General features: G+C 41.4%; 1 protein-coding gene across 3 annotated transcripts in view; it reads right to left on the reverse strand.

Annotated features, from left to right (window-relative positions):
• uxs1 (UDP-glucuronate decarboxylase 1) overlaps window positions 1–19,654 on the reverse strand; it is a 142,902-nt gene that overhangs the window by 25,157 nt on the left and 98,091 nt on the right. For all 3 annotated transcript variants that reach the window (XM_070892116.1, XM_070892115.1, XM_070892118.1), the window contains 2 exons: window positions 8,784–8,827; window positions 633–693 (listed from right to left, as the gene is read on the reverse strand). In XM_070892116.1, coding sequence (XP_070748217.1) covers window positions 633–693; window positions 8,784–8,827 — 105 coding nt within the window. The remainder of the gene's footprint in view (window positions 1–632; window positions 694–8,783; window positions 8,828–19,654) is intronic.

Here is a 19,654-nt window from a genome sequence, read left to right on the forward strand (position 1 = left end):
ATTCCCCATTGAAAGTTAGACCCAAAGGGATTCAGTGTAACTGGGATTTTAACAGCGTTATTACTGCTAAACAGATGTTAAGGACCTGAAAAACTAATTTTAATTGTGTGCAGTGTGAAATTTGCCCATTTTAATAAAAATAAAGATTTAAGAAACTTTAAAAAAATATATTTTTTTAAAAGTTTGTCAATATTGCAGGTTTGCTTTTTTTCCCCCCCATGTGAGAGCCCCAATCTTTGTTTTGCTCTCGCTAGCATTTTTAAAAAGTTAGAATTTTAAGAGCTTACTCACTTTTCGCTGTCTGTGAGAATTCTGTGTTTTGATTGGCTGCTTAGACAGCATGTTGACATCACACTAGTTCACACAAGGAAATCCCCACTGTACTTTGATTTGAATTAAATGTTGAAAAACCCCAACTTCTTGACACCGGGATCGTGAGATCTTTGTCTGAAGTTTACTTCACTGCCAGAGGCGAATGCCTTTGCTTCGCTGCTGAGCGCAAATTCTGGGCCATTATAGATTGATTACAAAACTTCTAATTAAGCCATTATCCATTTATAATGCCAAATATACATGTGATTTTAAATGAACAGTTGGAACAGGAATTGCTAGAACATAGAAAGTTTACATACCACATTCACAGGGCTGCTGACATTACTGTTCATCAAAACCACTAATCCATTCACAAGGTCGCTGCAAAGAGAATTTAAATATTAAAACGAACATACACTACATTTTTATACGTGATCTGTATTAACGATCTAAAAATCTGCAGTACTATCAGTACAAAAATGTATTTAAATTGAACATAAGAATTAAACTATGTAAATTTAGGATTATAATAGGCAAGAGGCTACCTAAGAAATTCAACACTTTTCATAACTTCTCAATTCTATGTAAACATCTCCTGACTTGCTGACTGTGTTTAGTGGGCATATAATGCTATGACAAAGGTAGTTGAATACTTCAAAAATACAGGAATAAAATACTTTCCGAGTATATTTGAACCACTTTCATAGTTTTAATGGGGTCAAGTTTCGGGCCTTGCCTAGAATGGCGCAGCCCCGAGAGCCACGTCTGAATTCCGCGCTCAAAAGCGCGTCAAAAACTTACGGAGCAATTCTCCGGTTCCCTGCTGCTCCTGTCCAGCTCGGCACGGCGTGGCGAGATCTGCGGGGGGGGGGGGGGGGGGGGGCGGCGGGGCCAAAGCGGGGCGCCAATTCTGAGACTGCAGGGGGGGCGGCGCTACATCCGAGAATACGACATCGTGCCGGCAGCCCTGCGCACGCGCGCTGGAGCGTGCGCAGTGAGACACAACTTGCTGTCGTCTCACCCGTCTCCTGGCCGAATGGCCTGATGCTCCGCCGCAGCTCGAAGGCTGCTTGCTGCCGTCCCGCTCCTATCTCCTGGATGAAAGGCCTGAAGCTCCGCAGCTTGAAGGCTGCTGCTTCACACAGGTAGGAAAATTAATGTACTTTTTATTTGCTTTATTTATAATTTTTTAATTCAGGATGGCTCTTTATTTGTATAAGTGGAATGCTTGTAAAATGTAATTACTTCCCTCTCCACCCCCCCCCCCCCTCGTTCCCTATGCCTGATTTGTAACCTATGCTTGATTTGTAAGTGTAGGCAAGGTTTTTCTGAGCTTACAAAAATCTACACTTACTCCATTCTAAGTTAGTTTGGAGTAAGTTTTTGCTGCCTAAACTTAAAAAACAGGCATAAGTGGCCGACATGCCCCCTTTTGAAAAAAAAAATCTGTTCTAAAATGAAACTGTTCTAAGTGACTAGAACTGGAGCAAACTAAATGCCGAGAATTGCAATTTCTAAGATACTCCATTCTTAACTAGTTGCTCCAAAAAAATAGGGCAACTCAGGCCGAAACTTGACCCCAATATTTCACGGGAATTTTCGGGTTTTATTAAAAAGGTAAATCCAGATGAAATATTGCAAACATATTCCCACACTTATTCACTTAGTCTCATTTACTGATCAATATGCATTATATAACCTTTCCTTTAGCAACATACCATGTTACTTGCCATACTTACTTCCTGTAACACTTCCCGATCACTGTCAGTAACACTTATAAAACAGAAAATTCTCTGGTTCATCATGAGCAATGCCACTGGAGATCCGCTAATTATATATCAATTATATATTAAACATGGTAGAATGATCACAATGTTCTATTTCAAAATGTGTTGCATATTCGCATGGTAATTTGATCCCATAAATAATCCTATTTAAAAATTTGTCATATTTATCTGCAATACCTCTCAAACATGTGGGTGGCACTGTGATAGTAGTTTTCAATGTTAAGCTTTACTTATGTTAGTATACCATAAAACTTCATCTCAGAATTAAACCGTCAAAATATGCTGCCTGTTCAGAAATGAGGAATTCTCACCAGTATTATTTTTTTTTTTTTTTTAATTGGTGCCTCTTCAAACTTGAAAAACACTTCGGGTCATTTTTTTTTTTAAATCGGGGTTTATTAAAAGTAATAAAATCAGTAGCTGTGCAGTTTTTGGAATATTGGAATCTCTTAAATGTTAGAAAAATTAGGGTCTCCTCATCCATACACTCCATGAGGAACTTTTACAACACTCACCGTCCTTCTGAGGGAGCTATTCAACTCTCCCCAGTTGGGGTAGGAGATTCCTTCAACTGTACTCAAGTACTTTCCCAACCACACAACTGAAGTACTTCCCCCGCTCCCCCAATTTCCCACCCCTCACTGAGAAACTTCTCCAAACCTCACTAATGACACATTTTCCCGACTACACAAGGTACTTTTCCATACTCACCCTTCCTAGATACAACCCTCCCCAGCACTGAGATATTCTTTACCCCTGCCCCTTTCTCCAATCTACCTCTCTCAGCACCCACCTCTCTTAGAAACATAGAAATTTACAGCGCAGGAGGTCATTTCGGCCCATCGTGTCCGCGCCGGCCGACAAAGAGCCGCACGGCCCTTGGTCAGCATATAGGTTACAAATAAACCTATGAACAATGATGGAAAGGCAAATAGCACCCATCCCAACCAGTCCGCTTCACAACTGCGACACCCCTTTTACTGAAACAGTCTACACTCCATCCAACCGGAGCCATGTGATCTCCTGGGAGGCGCAAAAACCAGATAAAAACCCAGCCCAATTTAGGGAGAAAAAATCTGGGAAAATTCCTCTCTGACCCATCCAGCCGATCACCCTGGCGGTATGTAATTCCCTGCAGTACTTACCATTAATATTGTGTCAGCCAACAAAAGGTCATCCAGTCTAATCCCAATTACCAGCTCTCGGTCTGTAACCCTGCAGGTTACTGCACTTTAAGTGCCCATCCAACCATCTCATAAAAGTGGTGAGGGTTTCTGCATCCACCACTCTTCCAGGCAGCGAGTTCCAGATCCCCACAACCCTCTGCGCAAAGAAGCCCCCCCTCAAATCCCCTTGAAACCTTCCACCACCCACCTTAAAACTATGCCCCCTCGTAATAGACCCCTCCACCAATGGAAATTGGCCCTTACTATCCACTACGTCCAGGCCCCTCAATATTTTGTACGCCTCAATGAGGTCTCCTCTCAACCTCCTCTGTTCCAATGAGAACAAACCCAGCCTATCCAATCTGTCCTCATAATTAAGATTCCCCATTCCAGGCAGCATCCTAGTAAATCTCCTCTGCACCCTCTCTAGTGCAATCATGTCCTTCCTATAATACGGCGACCAGAACTGCATGCAGTACTCCAGTTGTTGCCTAACCAAAGTATACAATTTAAGCATAAACTCCCTGCTCTTATATTGTATGCATCGGCCAATAAAGGCAAGCATTCCGTATGCCTTCTTAACCACCTGGCCTGCTAGTTTCAGGGATTTGTGGATAAGCACTCCAAGGTCCCTTTGTTCATTTACATTATTAAGTGGCCTACCGCCTAATGTGTATACCCTTTCCTTATTCGCCCTAATAAGGTACATCACCTCACACTTCTCTGAATTAAATTCCAATTGCCATTGCTCTGCCCACCTGACCAGTAGATTGATATCCTCCTGCAGCCCATGACTTCCTTCTTCATTATCAACCACACAGCCAATTTTAGTGTCGTCTGCAAACTTCTTAATCATGTTCCCTATATTAAAATCTAAATCGTTGATATATACCACAAAAAGCAAGGGACCCAGCACTGAGCCCTGCGGAACCCCACTGGAAACATCCTTCCATTCACAAAAACATCCATCAACCATTACCCTTTGCTGCCTACCTCCAAGCCAATTTTGGATCCAACTTGCCACTTTGCCCTAGATCCAATGGGCTTTAACCTTCTTGACCAGTCTACCATGTGGGACCTTATCAAAAGCTTTGCTAAGTCCATATACACTACATCGTACGCACTACCCTCATCGACCCGCTTGGTTACTTCCTCAAAAAATTCAATCAGGTTAGTCAGACATGATCTTTCCTTAACAAATCCGTGCTGACTGTCCCTAATTAATCCCTGCCTTTCTAAATGTAGATTTATCCTGTCTTTCAGGAAACTTTCCAATAATTTTCCCACCACTGAGGTTAGGCTGACAGGCCTGTAATTTCTCGGCCTATCCTTTTCTCCCTTCTTAAACAAGAGTACTACATTAGCAGTCCTCCAGTCCTCCGGCACCATGTCCAAATCCAAAGAGGACTGAAAAATGGTGGTCAAGGCCTCTGCTATTTCATAGAAAATAGGTGCAGGAGTAGGCCATTCGGCCCTTCTAGCCTGCACCGCCATTCAATGAGTTCATGGCTGAACATGCAACTTCAGTACCCCATTCCTGCTTCCTCGCTATACCCCTTGATCCCCCTAGTAGTAAGGACTTCATCCAACTCCTTTTTGAAAATATTTAGTGAATTGGCCTCAACAACTTTCTGGAGTAGAGAATTCCACAGGTTCACCACTCTCTGGGTGAAGAAGTTTCTCCTCATCTCGGTCCTAAATGGCTTACCCCTTATCCTTAGACTGTGACCCCTGGTTCTGGACTTTGCTCAACAGCCCGAGATGCATTTCATCCAGGCCTGGGGACTTATCTACTTTCAAAGCTGCTAAACCCCTTACTATTTCCTCTCTCACTATAATTTATTTCTTCCAGAATATCACATTCCTCCTCAATAGCAGCATCTGCATTGACCCTTTCCTTTGTGAAAACAGATGCAAAGTATTCGTTAAGAACCTTAATAACATCTTCCACCTCCACACAAAGATTACCCTCACGGTCTCAAATAGGCCCTACCCTTTCTTTAGTTACCCTCTTACTCTTAATATATTTATAGAACATCTTAGGGTTTTCCTTAATTTTACTAGCCAAGAATTTCTCGTGCTCTCTCTTAGCATTCCTAATATCCTTTTTAATTTTGCCTCTTAACTTTCTATATTCCTCTAAAGATTCTATAGTAATGAGCTGTTGTTATATGACATAAGCTTCCCTTTTTTTCTTTATCCTCCCCTGTAAGTCCCTAGACATCCATGGGGCTCTAGAATTATTATTCCCAACCTTTTTCTTTAAGGGCACATGTTTGGCCTGCACCTTCCGGATCTCCTCCTTGAATGCCTCCCACTGTTCCGGTCCACTATGGCCAAATCACTCCTTAACTTAGCAAATTAGCTTTTCCACAATTCGGGACTTTTATTCCAGGCCTATCCTTGCCTTTTATCCATACCCAATTTGAATCTGACTGAATTATGGTCACTGGCACCCAAGTGCTCCCTTACTAATACCCCTTCAACCTGCCCAGCTTCATTCCCCAAAACTAAATCCAAGACCACCCCCTCTCGTGTTGGGCTTGTTACATTACTGACTAAAAAAGTTCTCTTGAATGCATTTCAAGAATTCTGCATCCTCTATACCCTTCACGCTAAATTTGTCCCAATCAATATTTGGATAGTTAAAATCCCCTACTATTACTACCCGATGGTTTTTGGACCACAGCAATTTGCTTACATATTTGCTCCTCTATCTCCCTCCCACTGTTTGGGGATCTGTAATACACGCCCAGCAGTGTGATCGCCCCTTTTTTATTTTTCAATTTGACCCATATGGCCCCATTTGATGATCCCTCTAACATATCATCCCTCCTCACCGCTGTAATAGTTTCTTTAATCAATACTGCGATACCCACTCGCCCCCCCCCCCCACTCCTCCTTTTTACAACCCCCTCTCTATCTGGTCTAAAAATCCTATAACCAGGAATATTGAACTGCCAAATCTGCCCCTCTTTCAGCCATGTTTCTGTAATGACTATAATGTCATACTCCCAAGTGTCTAGCTGTGCTCTTAGCTCATCCGCCTTATTCGCTATACTCCTTGCATTAAAGTATATACCATTCAGCAGAGGAAGACTTCCTTGCTTACTACTTACTAAGCCTTGTTTCCTCAGTCTAACAGATTCGCTTTCTAGATTCTTGCTATCTAATTTCTGTTTTACTTCCTTCCCTCTTGAATTTGTTCTCGGGTTCCCATCACCCTGCCAAGCTAGCTTAAACTCTCCCCAATAGCACTAGCAAAACTCCCCGCGAGGATATTGGTCCCGGCTCTGTTGAGGTGCAACCCGTCCGGTTTGTACAGGTCCCATCTCCCCCAGAAGCGGTCCCAATGCCTCAAGAATTTAAAGCCCTCCCTGCTGCACCAATTTTCCAGGCGCGTATTTATCCTCTCTATCCTTCTATTCTTGTACTCATTAGCACGTGGCACCGGTAGTAACCCGGAGATAACTACCTTTGAGGTCCTATCCTTTAATTTTCTTCCTAGCTCCCTGAATTCTGCCTGTAGGACCTCAACCCCCTTTTTACCCATGTTGTTGGTCCCGATATGGACCACAACCTCTAGCTGTTTACCCTCCCCCCCCCCCCCCCCAGAATGCCCTGCGTCCGCTCTGTGACATCCTCGACCCTCGCACCAGGGAGGCACAAAACCATTCAGGAGTCACGTCTATGGTCGCAGAAACGCCTGTCTGTTCCCCTAACTATAGAATCCCCCAGCACTAGAGCTCTTTATTCTTCGTCCTTCCCCCTGTGCAGCTGAGCCACCAGTGTTGTCTTGGAATTGGCTCTGGCTGCACTCCCCAGAGGCACCATCATCCTTATCGATACTCAAAAGTGAATATCGAGTCATCACCCCTCCCCTCTTCCTCCCTACCTACACCTCTCCCTCTATATACCGCTCCTTCATTTCTCCCTTTCTCTTACCTACCCTACAGCTCGTCTCCAGTTCATCCCACACCTCTGCCAAAAAATATCTGCAACAATATCAGAACATGGTTATTATTCTCCTCTCCCAAGCAGACTTTTAAAAAAAAAAGATGCTATATAAATTTTACCTCAGAAAAAGTTTTTGAAATTTGTCCTCTTGTTTAAGTTATTTGAAGATAAGCTACTGAGCAGAAAGTACTAGAAGCTGAATAATAAATGCCATTAGCTGGCTGAATGGTATAGATGCATCCTGAAAAATTACATACAAAATATGTGCTCAGAATGCACAATATAAATTCAGTTCAGTCACAGATCTGGGGAAAAAGAAAATCAAGTCCAGGCCCAGACTTTTTGGAGAGGACGAGGCCTTCAAGTAAAAATTTTAGAGCAGGCATTAAAGGCCACAAAAACATACAACGGATAAATGTCATGATATTGTAAAGTATGTAATTGTTTGAATTTTCTACATCGCTTATATCCTTATTTTTTGGACACTGGAAATTTCAGTTAAAAAAATGGTGGATGAAAAAATTGTTCAGAAAATGAAGTAATTTGTAGGAACCTGTGATTATATTGTACAATCACAATAATCAAGCTACGTTGGCAAAACCAATGATAAGTGTGGCTGTAGGAATTCATAATGAGAAAAGGTTGACAGAGCGCGACAAAAATGTAACAGGATATCAAAATGTACAAGGTGGGCACATGGATGCAAAATATTAACGCATATACTCTTTGTTAAAAATGGTGACTGGTCTCCAGATTCTAGTGGTACTGCACCAGTAGGTGGTGCTGTAAACAATGTTGAAAATAATGGAAAGACACCCAGCCTCAAATGGAACCAAGTAACCTTAATGGCCTTCAAGAGAGCAGCAAAATCAAAGTGCAGTCGTAAAGTAGCAACCGAGCCCACAATCTCCCTATCCACTAAGGAAAAAGTATCCAGCCATCAACACTTCCTTACTGCTGCTGACAACAGATGTTTGGCAACCTGTATTGTGCCATATTGCTAATGTCACTTGCTCCCCCATCGCTTCAACTGAAAGCCTGTGATCGCAGGAGGATTATTTCTCTGCACTGAATTGGACATTACTAATGCTCTTGCAGAATGAGCACCCCTTCCTTCAGCTAACTTTATTGGGACTTACTGAAACTTCCTTTAGAGCAAAATTGAGGCCTGGGAGGCATTTGATTTGTTCTCACTTCCCCTCCTTTCATTGAGAACAAATGAGTGTCCAATAATATGGATGGGATGCTTCCCCAAATCTGTCCACTTGGAGGACCATTCTTCAGCCACTACCCACCCGCTGTGATAATAATTTGGATTCCAAGCCTGCTAAAAGTTTTCCAGCCATTCCTGTATTCAGTCTTTCCTTCTCTCTCTTCTCTACATCTCTTCCTCCTCTTCCTTTCCCCACCTGGATCCAAATTTAACCTCCATGGTAAAATAGGTTTCATATATTAACTCAGCTGATATAGAGCATGACAAAATAATCTGTTTCTGAAAACAAAAAAGAGATAGGTGTGTGTGTGCGTATAGATTATATCCTCGGAGTCACACATATCTTACCTTACATATTGGAAAGATCTAGTCTGAGACCCTGAACCATAAACCTGTGAAGACAGAGGGAAAAAAATGAAGTATATTTGTATACCAACCATTTAAAAAAAATATAACAGCACATCCAGAAATTGTGAATACAGTAACCTGAAGATATTTTACCAGCCAATAAGAATTCAGAAAAAATGTTACTGCACTGCCATACAATACCAGCCTTGGAACAATATTATCCGAGTACTTTATATATTACAGCTGAGTTTTGAGGAAAGATTGCCCACTTTACTCTCTGGAGTGGAGGAAGATGAGGGAGACTTGATAAGTGATCTTTAAGATTTTTAAAGATTAGAGAAATTAGATCCAGGAAAGTTTGTGCCTGGTGCAGGAATTGAGGACTAGGGGACACAGTTTAAAGTGTCGACAGAAAATAAGAAGTTTAGACAAATTCTTATTTAAAGGGCAACGGAATTGTAGAAAGAAAGAACAAAAAAAATGAAAGGGTTTAAAAAAAGGACTAGATGAATTTCTATTAGTAAAGAGTTTCATGGCCATTAGTTCCAGAATCAAGCAAGGAAACTGATGATTGATTTGGAAGGACAAGCTAGATGGATCAAAGATCTTTTCCTGCACAAAATGTTACTTTCAATAAACATTTGAATTTATACAATTGGGACCAAAAATTGCCAACATGGTTGGCTGAGTGGCAGAGAAATGGGAATGAACAGATTTCAATATTTTTTAGACCGTGGGCAGAGTCTCAAAAGACTGCTTTTCCGTAGTCCCCTCTGTGGAAGTACTTCATATTCACACCAATATTAGTTTAGGGACCACTTATCACAAAAATCAATGTTCCATCTTCAAAAAGTGAACATTTTGCAGATATTTTCATTAGGAAATCATGTTAAAACCCAGAGTGATGACGTCATTGCGAGTTACTTAAATGACCAATCATAACTGCTGTATTTGTCCGTACCGCGAAATCAGCCAATCACGATCTCTGTACTAGACCAATTAGAGTCAGTTGCGGAAGCCAAAGGCAACATAATTTATTTTTCGGATTCTAGCTGAATAACATTTTTCACGAATGTTCATCAGTGGAAACTTACTGGAATTAGAGAAGCTAAAATTGCAGAGGAGTGTGAGAACTCACAAGATAGTGTGTGAAGCTCTGCAGAGATTGAGATGGCAGGCTTACACAGACACTCTACCAGACGAGGAACAAGACCTTGCTTACAATCTTGCAGTTGATCTTCAGACTGCCTTCCCCAATGATGATTTCAAGGACATACTCAACTCAGAGATTGCAGACACTCATCAGCAGCTACAGGAACTTTGTTAGTAACAACAAAAACAATCTAACATTTCAGTTCTGGAGCAGTTTCATCAGTATGGTTGAAAAATTGCTGCTATTTATCAGAGCAACCAGCTGGGATCTTCATCCGTCAAGTGTTCATTTCATGATGCCATGGTTCGTCTCGTATGACTGGGTCAACTATTCCAGGTATCTTTCAGCTTATTGGCTCGAGATGTGCAGCTTGAAAGAAAGTCATCCCGATATCAATGCAGAGCTACAAGCAGGAGAGCTTGTTGCTCAGAGACAGCAGGAATATGGCTTCTCTCAGACTGCATGTGATTAAGTTATAGAACAGACGGCAAACCGCGACTCCAAGACAAAGGGAGGTTTGACAGGATTTACTCTCAACAAGGGAGTTGTGTAAAGATGGACCTTGTCACAGCATGAGAGGGCTGCTATAAGCAGAGAATGTCAAGAGATGGCTTGTCATAGAACGTCAACAAGATTTCACGTTGACTTGGACAAGACAAAAAGGGAGCGTGATGAAAAGGATGTGAGGAATGTCATGGAGACCATTCAGAATATGGTTAATCCTTTTGACCCTTCCTTGGAGATAGGTCAGTTGTATCACATTACAGCAGGCCAAGTTACATCAGCATCTGTAGTCAAAGATCTTAGAGGCAAAGGAAAAGGGAGAGCAAGCATTCATGACTTTTGTCCGAATGTGACGATAAAATCAAGATGTCAGTTTTCATGATCCTGTCAAGAAGATGAAATAGAAGATTTTCAAGGACTCAGGAAAATCTACCATAACAAAAGTAAAGGGTAGAGAGGTTGCCCTGAAAGCAGATCAGAACTTATTTGCCAGACTAACAGTTGTTGGAACAGTGAGAAAAGTGGACATAGACGAGATGCTGGTTCATACATTAAAGCCATTGCCCTTGCCTCTAGCCAATCATGATGGATCCCTCATCAAGACAAATAAAGCCAGGCTCTTACACTTTCTCGAGGGGTCAATCAACCTACCCCCAACCATTGATGGGATCCCAAGTGGTTCAACATGGGTGTGGGATACTATGGCACTGATTCAAGTCATAAAACCACAATCAACATTTGGACAGTTTGCTGACCAAATACTGAAAGTTCTTGAGACAAGCAAAGATGGATAAGTCCAGAGTGATCCACTTTGTTCCAGACAGATACAAGACCAACAGCATCTAAAGTGGTGAAAGGGGACAAAAAGTTAGTATGCAGGTGAAGCAAGTAATTTAAAAGGCAAATAGAATGTTAGCCTTTATTGCAAGGGGGTTGGAGTATAAAACTAGGGAAATCCTACTACAACTGTACAGGGCGTTGGTGAGACTACACCTGGAATACTGCATACAGTTTTAGTCTCCTTATTTAAGAAGGGATATACTTGCATTGGAGGCAGTTGGGGAGAAGGTTCACGAGGTTGATTCCTGAGATGAAGGGGTTGTCTTACGAAGAAAGGTTGAGCAGGTTGGGCCTATACTCATTGGAGTTTAGAAGAATGAGAGAGGAGCTTATTGAAACATATAGAACCTGAAGGGCTTGACAGAATAGACGCAGCGAGGATGTTTTCCTCGTGGGGGAATCTAGAATTAGGGGGCATAATTTCAGAATAAAGGGTCGCCCATTTAAAGCAGAAATGAGGAGGAATTTCTTCTCTCAGAGGGTCGTGAATCTTTGAAATTCTTTTCCCCAGAGAGCTGTGGAGGCTGGGTCATTGAATATATTTTAAGGTGGAGATAGACAGCTTTTTGAATAAGGGAGTCAAAGGTTATGGGGAGCGGACAGGGAAGTGGAGGTGAAGCCAAGATCAGATCAGCCATGATCTTATTGAATAGCGGAGCATGATTGAGGGGCCAAATGGCCTGCTCCTGCTCCTATTTCTTATGTAAGTCAGTTGGAGAAATGCAAATTACCAAAATCTTCTCTCATAACTAGAAAATTCCAAAGCAGTGTACAAAATTTCTGTCTTGCGTGACAAGGAAAATCTTCTACAATTCCTCTATGAAAGATGAACATCTATTGTACGCATGTTGTTTCCTCTTCCTGTGCGAAAGTAGAGCTCGGCATCCATGTCCTTGCAGAACACCAAGCACAGTACTGTTTATGATGACATGCTCACTGGAACTGGCAGCAAATGCGCTGTGAAGCAGTAGTTGTCTGCAAAGGAGATTATTGATGATATAACACTCTTTATTGGACATGGAAGTGAGTGTTAAGCTATACGTCAGAATGACAGCAAAACAGATCTGAAGATGGTACCAATCCCAGTACTGTTCTCCAACCAGGAAGAAGCCGACACACAACTACTGCTTCACAGCGCATTTGTTGCCAGTTCCAGGGAGCATGTCATCATAAACAGTACTGTGTTTGGTGTTCTGCAAGGACATGGATGCCGAGCTCTACTTTCGCACAGGAAGAGGAAACAACATGCGTACGATAGATGTTCGTCGTATCTTTGATCACTTTGGGAAAGATGTATGTGCTGCTCTCAGGGTTTCATTATTTTTCAGGTTGTGATTCAGTGAGTGCTCTGTATGGAATGGGGAAGGTGAAATCAGCGAAATTTCTGATTGCCGGCAAAGAGCACTGTTTGACATTTGAGAAGTTAGGAACCTTGTTTGCTGTTTCACAATCCCTTCGTGAAGAACTAGAGCTATACACTTGTGAACTCTACAGGCAGAATGGATGCAGGGATGTGAACCTGGGCAGATGTCAAATGTTCAAGACCGGAAGTTATACAGAGAAGTGCTTGGCACCAACTAAAGATTCACTGTACAAGCATATACAGCGTGCCAATTACCAGTCTGTAATTCACAAGCATGTCTTGAGAACATGCCAGAAATCCTATCTCCAAAGGACCATGGGTGGAAACTTGAAGATGATGTACTTGTCACAGACTGGATGACACTTCCTCCAGCACCAGCAAGTATAATGGAGCTTGAACATTGTTCATGCAACAAGGAAGGTGCTCTTGTCTTCTCAACAAACTACCTTGCACCGACATCTGCTCATGTGTAGGTTGTGAAAATGTTGCATCTTTGCCTGAGATTTCTACGGTTGAAGAAACAGATACCCTTGTTTCTGATGATGATTCATGGATATGCATTCCTTTACAGCCTCTAACTTTTTTCAGATCTATTTTGTTCTTTCAGTACTATCTTAAAAAAAAACATATTCCAACAATCCTGAGTTTATTCCCTTTAGTTCCCAATAAGTCAACCAATGTAAACAATCTATATAGGATTACATAGGATATACATCACTGAAACAGGCCATTCAGCCCAACTAGTCCATGCCGGCGTTTATGCTACACTCCTCATCTAAATCTATCAGCATAATCCCCCATTCCCATCTCCCTCATATGTTGTCTACTTTCCCCTTGAATGCATCTATACTATTCACTTCAACCACTCCTTGTGGTAGCGAGTTCCACATTCTTATCACCTTTTGGGTAAAGAAGTTTCTGCTGATTCCCTATTGAATTTCTTGGTGACTATCTTATATTGATGGTTTCTAGTTATGCTCATCCTCATAAGTGGAAATGTTCTCTCTCTATCCACTCTTAACAAAACTTTCATAATTTTAAAGATCTCTATTAGGTCACCCCTCAGCCTACATTCTTCAAGAGACCCAACCTGTATACCCTTGCATTTCTGGTATCATCCTTGTAAATCTTCTCTGCACCATCTCCAGTGCCTCTATATCCTTTTTATAATATGGTGACCAGAACTGTACACAGTACTCTAAGTGTGGTCTAACCAAGGTTCGATACAGGTTTAGCATAACTCCCCTACTTTTCAATTCTATACATCTAGAAATAAACCCTGGTGCTTGGTTTGCTTTTTTAATGGCCTTGTCCAACCTATGTCACAACTTTGTGATTTATGCATTTGTACTCCGAGATCCCTTTGTTCCTCTACCCCACCTAGACTCGCACTCGCCAAGTAATAAGTGACCTCCCTATTCTTCCTACCAAAATGTAATAGCTCACATTTATCTGTGTTGATCTTCATTTGCCAATTACATGCACATTCTTCAAGTTTATTAATGTCCTCCTGTAATTTGTTGCAGGAGACAACTCTGCTTTCTCTCCACAGTTGCTGCCTGGCCCGCTGAGATTTCCAGCATTTTCTGTTTTTATTCCAGATTCCAGTATCTTGCTTTTATATTAATGCCTATTAGTATGATTTATCTTTTATTATCTTTTAGCTCAATCCATATGAATTCTATTTTTGTCTTGCTGATAGCTGCTTCACTTTATTCTACTGCCATTATGTTATGTACAGCTATGCCGCCTCCCATTTCCCCCCCTCTGTCTTTCCTAAATATGTTGTACCCTGCAATGTTTAATTCCCAGTCCTGATCTTTTATTATTTCTTTCAAAAGCTCAGAATTTTGAAAATCTTAGTTCCTTTCTTAATATTCTATATTCCAAAGCAGCAAAAAAATTATGAGCTTTTCATAATAATCTCTTATTTCTGATGAGTGTATGGAATGACTTGGGTTGGAAATTGATTGGAAGATAGGAGTGGGGATAAAGGGTATGTACTCAGATTGGCAGGATATGACAAGTGGTGCTATCAGGGATCTGTTCTGGAGCCTCAACTATTCACCATATTTATTAATGATTTGGATGACGGAATACAGTTCTATATCCAAGTTTGCTGATGGCACTAAATTAGAAGGAACAGTAAGTAGTATAGATGGAAGGAATAAGTTGCAAGGGGACATAGACTGATCAAGTGAGTGGGCAAAACTATGGCAGGTGGAGTTCAATGTGGGCAAGTGTGAGGTCATCCACTTTGGACCCAAGAAAGATAAATCGGAGTATTTTCTAAACGGTGAGAAACTAGGAGCTGTAGAGATGCAGAGAGATGTGGGGTCCAAGTAAACAAATCACTTAAAGCTAGCAGAGTGATTCAAAAAGAAACCAAAAACGCTAACAGAATGTTGGCCTTCATCTCAAGAGGGCTGGGTTAGAAAAGGGAGGCAGTTATGCTTCAGTTGTATAATAATCTTCATAGGCGGTCCCTCATATCGAGGATGACTTGCTTCTATGCCAAAAAGGGATGAGTTCACAGGTGTTTCAATGAAGGACCTAATATTCCAGGTCCTGAACTACTTGTTGAACTCTGACCTGCGAGGACCATCAGCAGCAGGTTGGGGCCTTAAAGGAGGAGCATCGTGGAGCACACAACTTCAAGGTACAGCACGTGCTGGTGCAGGAGTGCGACGGCTGTGAAGAGGGCGACTGGATTGGACGTCACTAAAATCCACGTCACTGATTGAATCCGCCCGCGTTTTCAGTTGTATACAACCTTGCTCAGACCCCATCTGAAGTACTGTTTTCAATTTGGGCACTGCACCTCAGGACGGAGATGTTGGTCTTGGAGAGGGTGCCGTACAGATTCACCAGAAGGATACTGGAGATTAAAGAGTGAAATTAAATTCTGGTCTGCAGCTTCAATAATTGTTAAACATAAATTATCTGTAATTTGAATAAATGCTGCAGATTCCCAGTGTGTGAGACCCAGTCAGCAGGTGAATTTTCCATTTGTTTGCAGTTTACAAGACAAATGAGAACGTACAGAATATAGGTTTGTAATAAGGCAAAACAAAATGTAGATTTTTATGCTCGTCACTCACAACACGATAATTCATGTGTAAAAATCTATAAATTACCAGTGTCTGGGAGAGCAGATCCTGTTTCTCCCTGCCACCATCAAGAGTAGTCAAATTCTTAACAGATTCAGTAATTTTAGCCTTTCTCCAGCAACATTTCTCAAAAGTTGGTAAAAGGATGAGCTAATCATAACAAGCCCATACAGCAGGAACCATTGACCAGACATGGTTAGTCTAGAGTGGGTAACCCGAGGAACTGGGTCTCTACCCGGCGATGTATCAGGAGAACACCCGGTTTGCCATGTGACAACAGCACTGGGGCCGATAAATGTTCTAGTCAGGAGGATCATATCTGCTCCATGCCTGTCTCGTACAGCCTGGTGCCTTACTCATACATGGATTTCTCAACTCACCATCATCTTGTGCATTGAGAGCATGAAATCAAGAATGTGGCATTGCAGACTGCTCAGATGATTTCCATTGCCTCTGCCTACTTCACCGATAAGGCAGTTTTCAAAATGTTCAAGTTTCCTGTGCTCCAGTATCAATGCTGCCCCATCAATCAATGTAGCTGTGTGCTATGCACTGAATAAAATGTTGTATCTTACTTAGTTCTAATGATATCCTGACCAGATTAATGTTAGTGATGCTAGTGTTTATTGACTGACTTCAACTATTTTTTTTTAAAAACACAGGTTCTGGATCTTTGTTTTGACATAATGGGGCATCAATTTAAACTGGCACTCCAGTGGTTACCCTACCCTTCCCTCTAACAGTGCATGTGACCACCCCAGGGGTTATAACCCACAAGTTCAGAACCATTGGTATATCACTGTAACCTTGATGGAAATTCTAAATCAAATTGACTGACGAGCAATTACATAGGATATACAGCACAGAAACAGGCCATTTGGCCCAACCAGTCCATGTCGGCATTTATGCTACGTTCGAGCCTCCTCCGATCTTTCCTCATCTATCAACATAACCCTCTATTCCGTACTTTGTGATTTGTGTATTTGTATTCCGAGATCCCTTTATCTTCTACCCCATTTAGATTCTTATCTCTCAAGTAATATGTGACCTCCTTATTTTTCTTACCAAAATGTAATACCTCACATTTATCTGTGTTGAAATTCATTTTGTCAATTATATGTCCGTTCTGCCAATTTATTAAATGAAATATAAACATTACATGCCAATTGACACAAGTGCCAAAATGATGTTAGGTAGCAAAAACAACATTCTACAATAAATATGATTGTTAAAGTGGAGTGTGAGCAGCATAACAAAGAAAAATAATTATTTTAAATTCAAACATTTTAATATTCAAATATATTTTGATAAATATTCTCTTGGAGTTATTGCTGTAATTAATTTCAAGAACAAATCATATGCTTGGTGGCTTTTATATTTATGCATAAAGCACAAGACTGAGGAGTACATCATGCGGTCAAAAAAAAAGTTAAGAGCCCTAATTAATTAGAGCCCAAAATAGGGTTATTATTTTAAAATAGGTTGATGAGTAGACCTTTCAAACTCTATATTTAAAACAGTCGGTGATTGTTTAATATTTTTTTTAATGGAAATTGTGGTGAATGTAAGTGATTCCTAGTGAATGAATTGATCTCTCTGAATAAAGAAATCTTTAATCAGGTTATGCATTTTAAGATTTCCATTTACATTAGAATTTCAGTTATTACTTTGTCTCAATTTTCAAAGTAATTAAGAATACAGCAACATAGCAGTCTAGTTACAGAACAGAAAAAAGAATATTTTAGCATGGACAAATTTATAGAAAATACTGTTATATAACCTTCAACAGTAACGATATAGGTAGAACCTCCAACACTGTTGATGCCTCACAACTCTCATATCACATTAAAAGACGTTACTTAAATTTCAAACTGCAATAATGCAAAAGAAATAACTAGCTATTAGCCACACTATTTACATACAATTCATATTCAGGATTTCTGATAAGTTTAAAAAAATCAGTTTTCAAGCTTATGTGCCCACAATGCAAAAATACAACTCCAATATGTATATATGCAAACAATGTACCAAATATTCCTGGAAAAATATCAGCGAGTTTAAAACATACGTCATTATTAATGTGCAAACCGACCAGCAAGTTCAAAGGAAGAAGAGATACGCTGTAAGTTGCGAATCTCCAGAACTTGCTGGTTGATTTACGCTGCTCCGCCATATGCCCTGCACGAGCGGTAGCTCGCCCTTAGCTTCCTCGTTAATTTTAATAACTTGCTGGATTTGCACATTAATTCCCCATTAAACATGCCAAAGAAAGCTAGGGCCCATAATTAACAGCATAAGTACCCTTTTAACGATGTGATAATTGTTAATGCAATGCCAAGCAATCTCTCTGGTCCAATGCGCGATACCTTTAAATTTGTTGCATGCCGCGCATTATTTTAGAGGAAAGAGCTTGAGAGCAGCTGCACAGTACCTTCCCAATTGCTGCTGCTGCTCCTTCTGCACCCAGTGATCTCCAGAATTTCATTGTTGGCTTCTTCCTTTTCATCATTTGCATGCTAACCCTCAGCAATGTTGCACCCTCCATTGACCCCCATGATTTCTAACCGACATTAAGATCTTTTGTGACAAAAATGAAGCAATTTTCAGTTCCTTCCACTCCATTCACTCCAATCCTGAGGCACCAACCATTGATGTACTGCTCCACCTGAGCTCAGTTTCCTCTCCAACATCAGATCCTCCATAAACTTCAACTTATGCAAAACTCCACGGCCCATATCCTGACTTGCAATAAGTCCCATTCACTCATCGCCCCTGTACTTGCTGACCTACATTGACTCCCAGTCTGATAACTCCACAAATTCAAATCCCTCCCCATCTCTATAACCTCCTCCAGCCCTACAACCAATGTACCCGTAATTTATTTTTGGGTGCACGACCCCTTTAAGGGGCTGCATGACCTACATTGTAAAAGCCGGTCGCAGGCTGTGTAGGACCGGCAGAGAGCTGCGCAGCTTAGAGGGAACATTGCCTCCGACCCTCTTGTATCTCTGCACTCCTCCAATTCTGGCCTCTTGCGCACCTCCAATTTCTATCGCTTTACCATTGATGACTGTGCTTTCAGCTGCCTAGACCCCAAGCTCTGGCATTCCCTCCCGAAATCTCTCCGCCTCTCTACATCTCTCTCCTCCTTTAAGACATTTCCTTAAAACCTACCTCCTTGAACAAGCTTTTGGTCAACTGCCCTAATCTCTCTGTGGCTTGTTGTCAAATTTTGTGTTTAGCACTCCTGTGAAGCACCTTGGGACATTTTAGTGTTATAGGTGCTATATAAATGTAAGTTGTTGTCACCAAGAATGCTTTCATACATCTCTGCAACATCGCCTGCCTCTACCCCTCAGTCAATGAAACCTAATCCACACTATTACCACCTCGTGGCTAGACTGCTGCAATGCTCCTTTCCAGTCACTATTGCCACCATTCATGAACTACAAATCATCCAGAATATAGCATCCAGTGTACTCAGCAAGCTCCCAGTGTTTAAGATTTTCATCCTCACCTTCAAATACCCCTTGGCCTCACCCAGCCCTTCATCCATGATCTGTGCTAGCCCTGTCATGACACCTACCCGCCAGTCCTCCAACACCTGACAGACGTTGCCTGCCCTGCTGAGCATCTCCAATTTTTTCTGTTTTTGTTTCAGATTTCCCGTATCTGCAGTATTCTGCTTTTCTGGCATACTTCCTCTTCCCCACTCTCTCCACCTCATCGTCGAAAGCTGCTCCTTCAACCATCTTGCCCCATCCTTTGGAATGTCTCCCTCAAAATCCCCCTTCTGCTTCAGGATCCTGCTCTCCTGATCCTCTTCCATTATTTTACACTCGCTATCCACTGACTTGTAAAGTATTCTTAAGACATCTCTCGGTGCATAATGAATGTTATA

This window comes from Pristiophorus japonicus, chromosome 10, assembly GCF_044704955.1.
Source record: "Pristiophorus japonicus isolate sPriJap1 chromosome 10, sPriJap1.hap1, whole genome shotgun sequence".
Classification (NCBI taxonomy): domain Eukaryota; kingdom Metazoa; phylum Chordata; class Chondrichthyes; family Pristiophoridae; genus Pristiophorus; species Pristiophorus japonicus.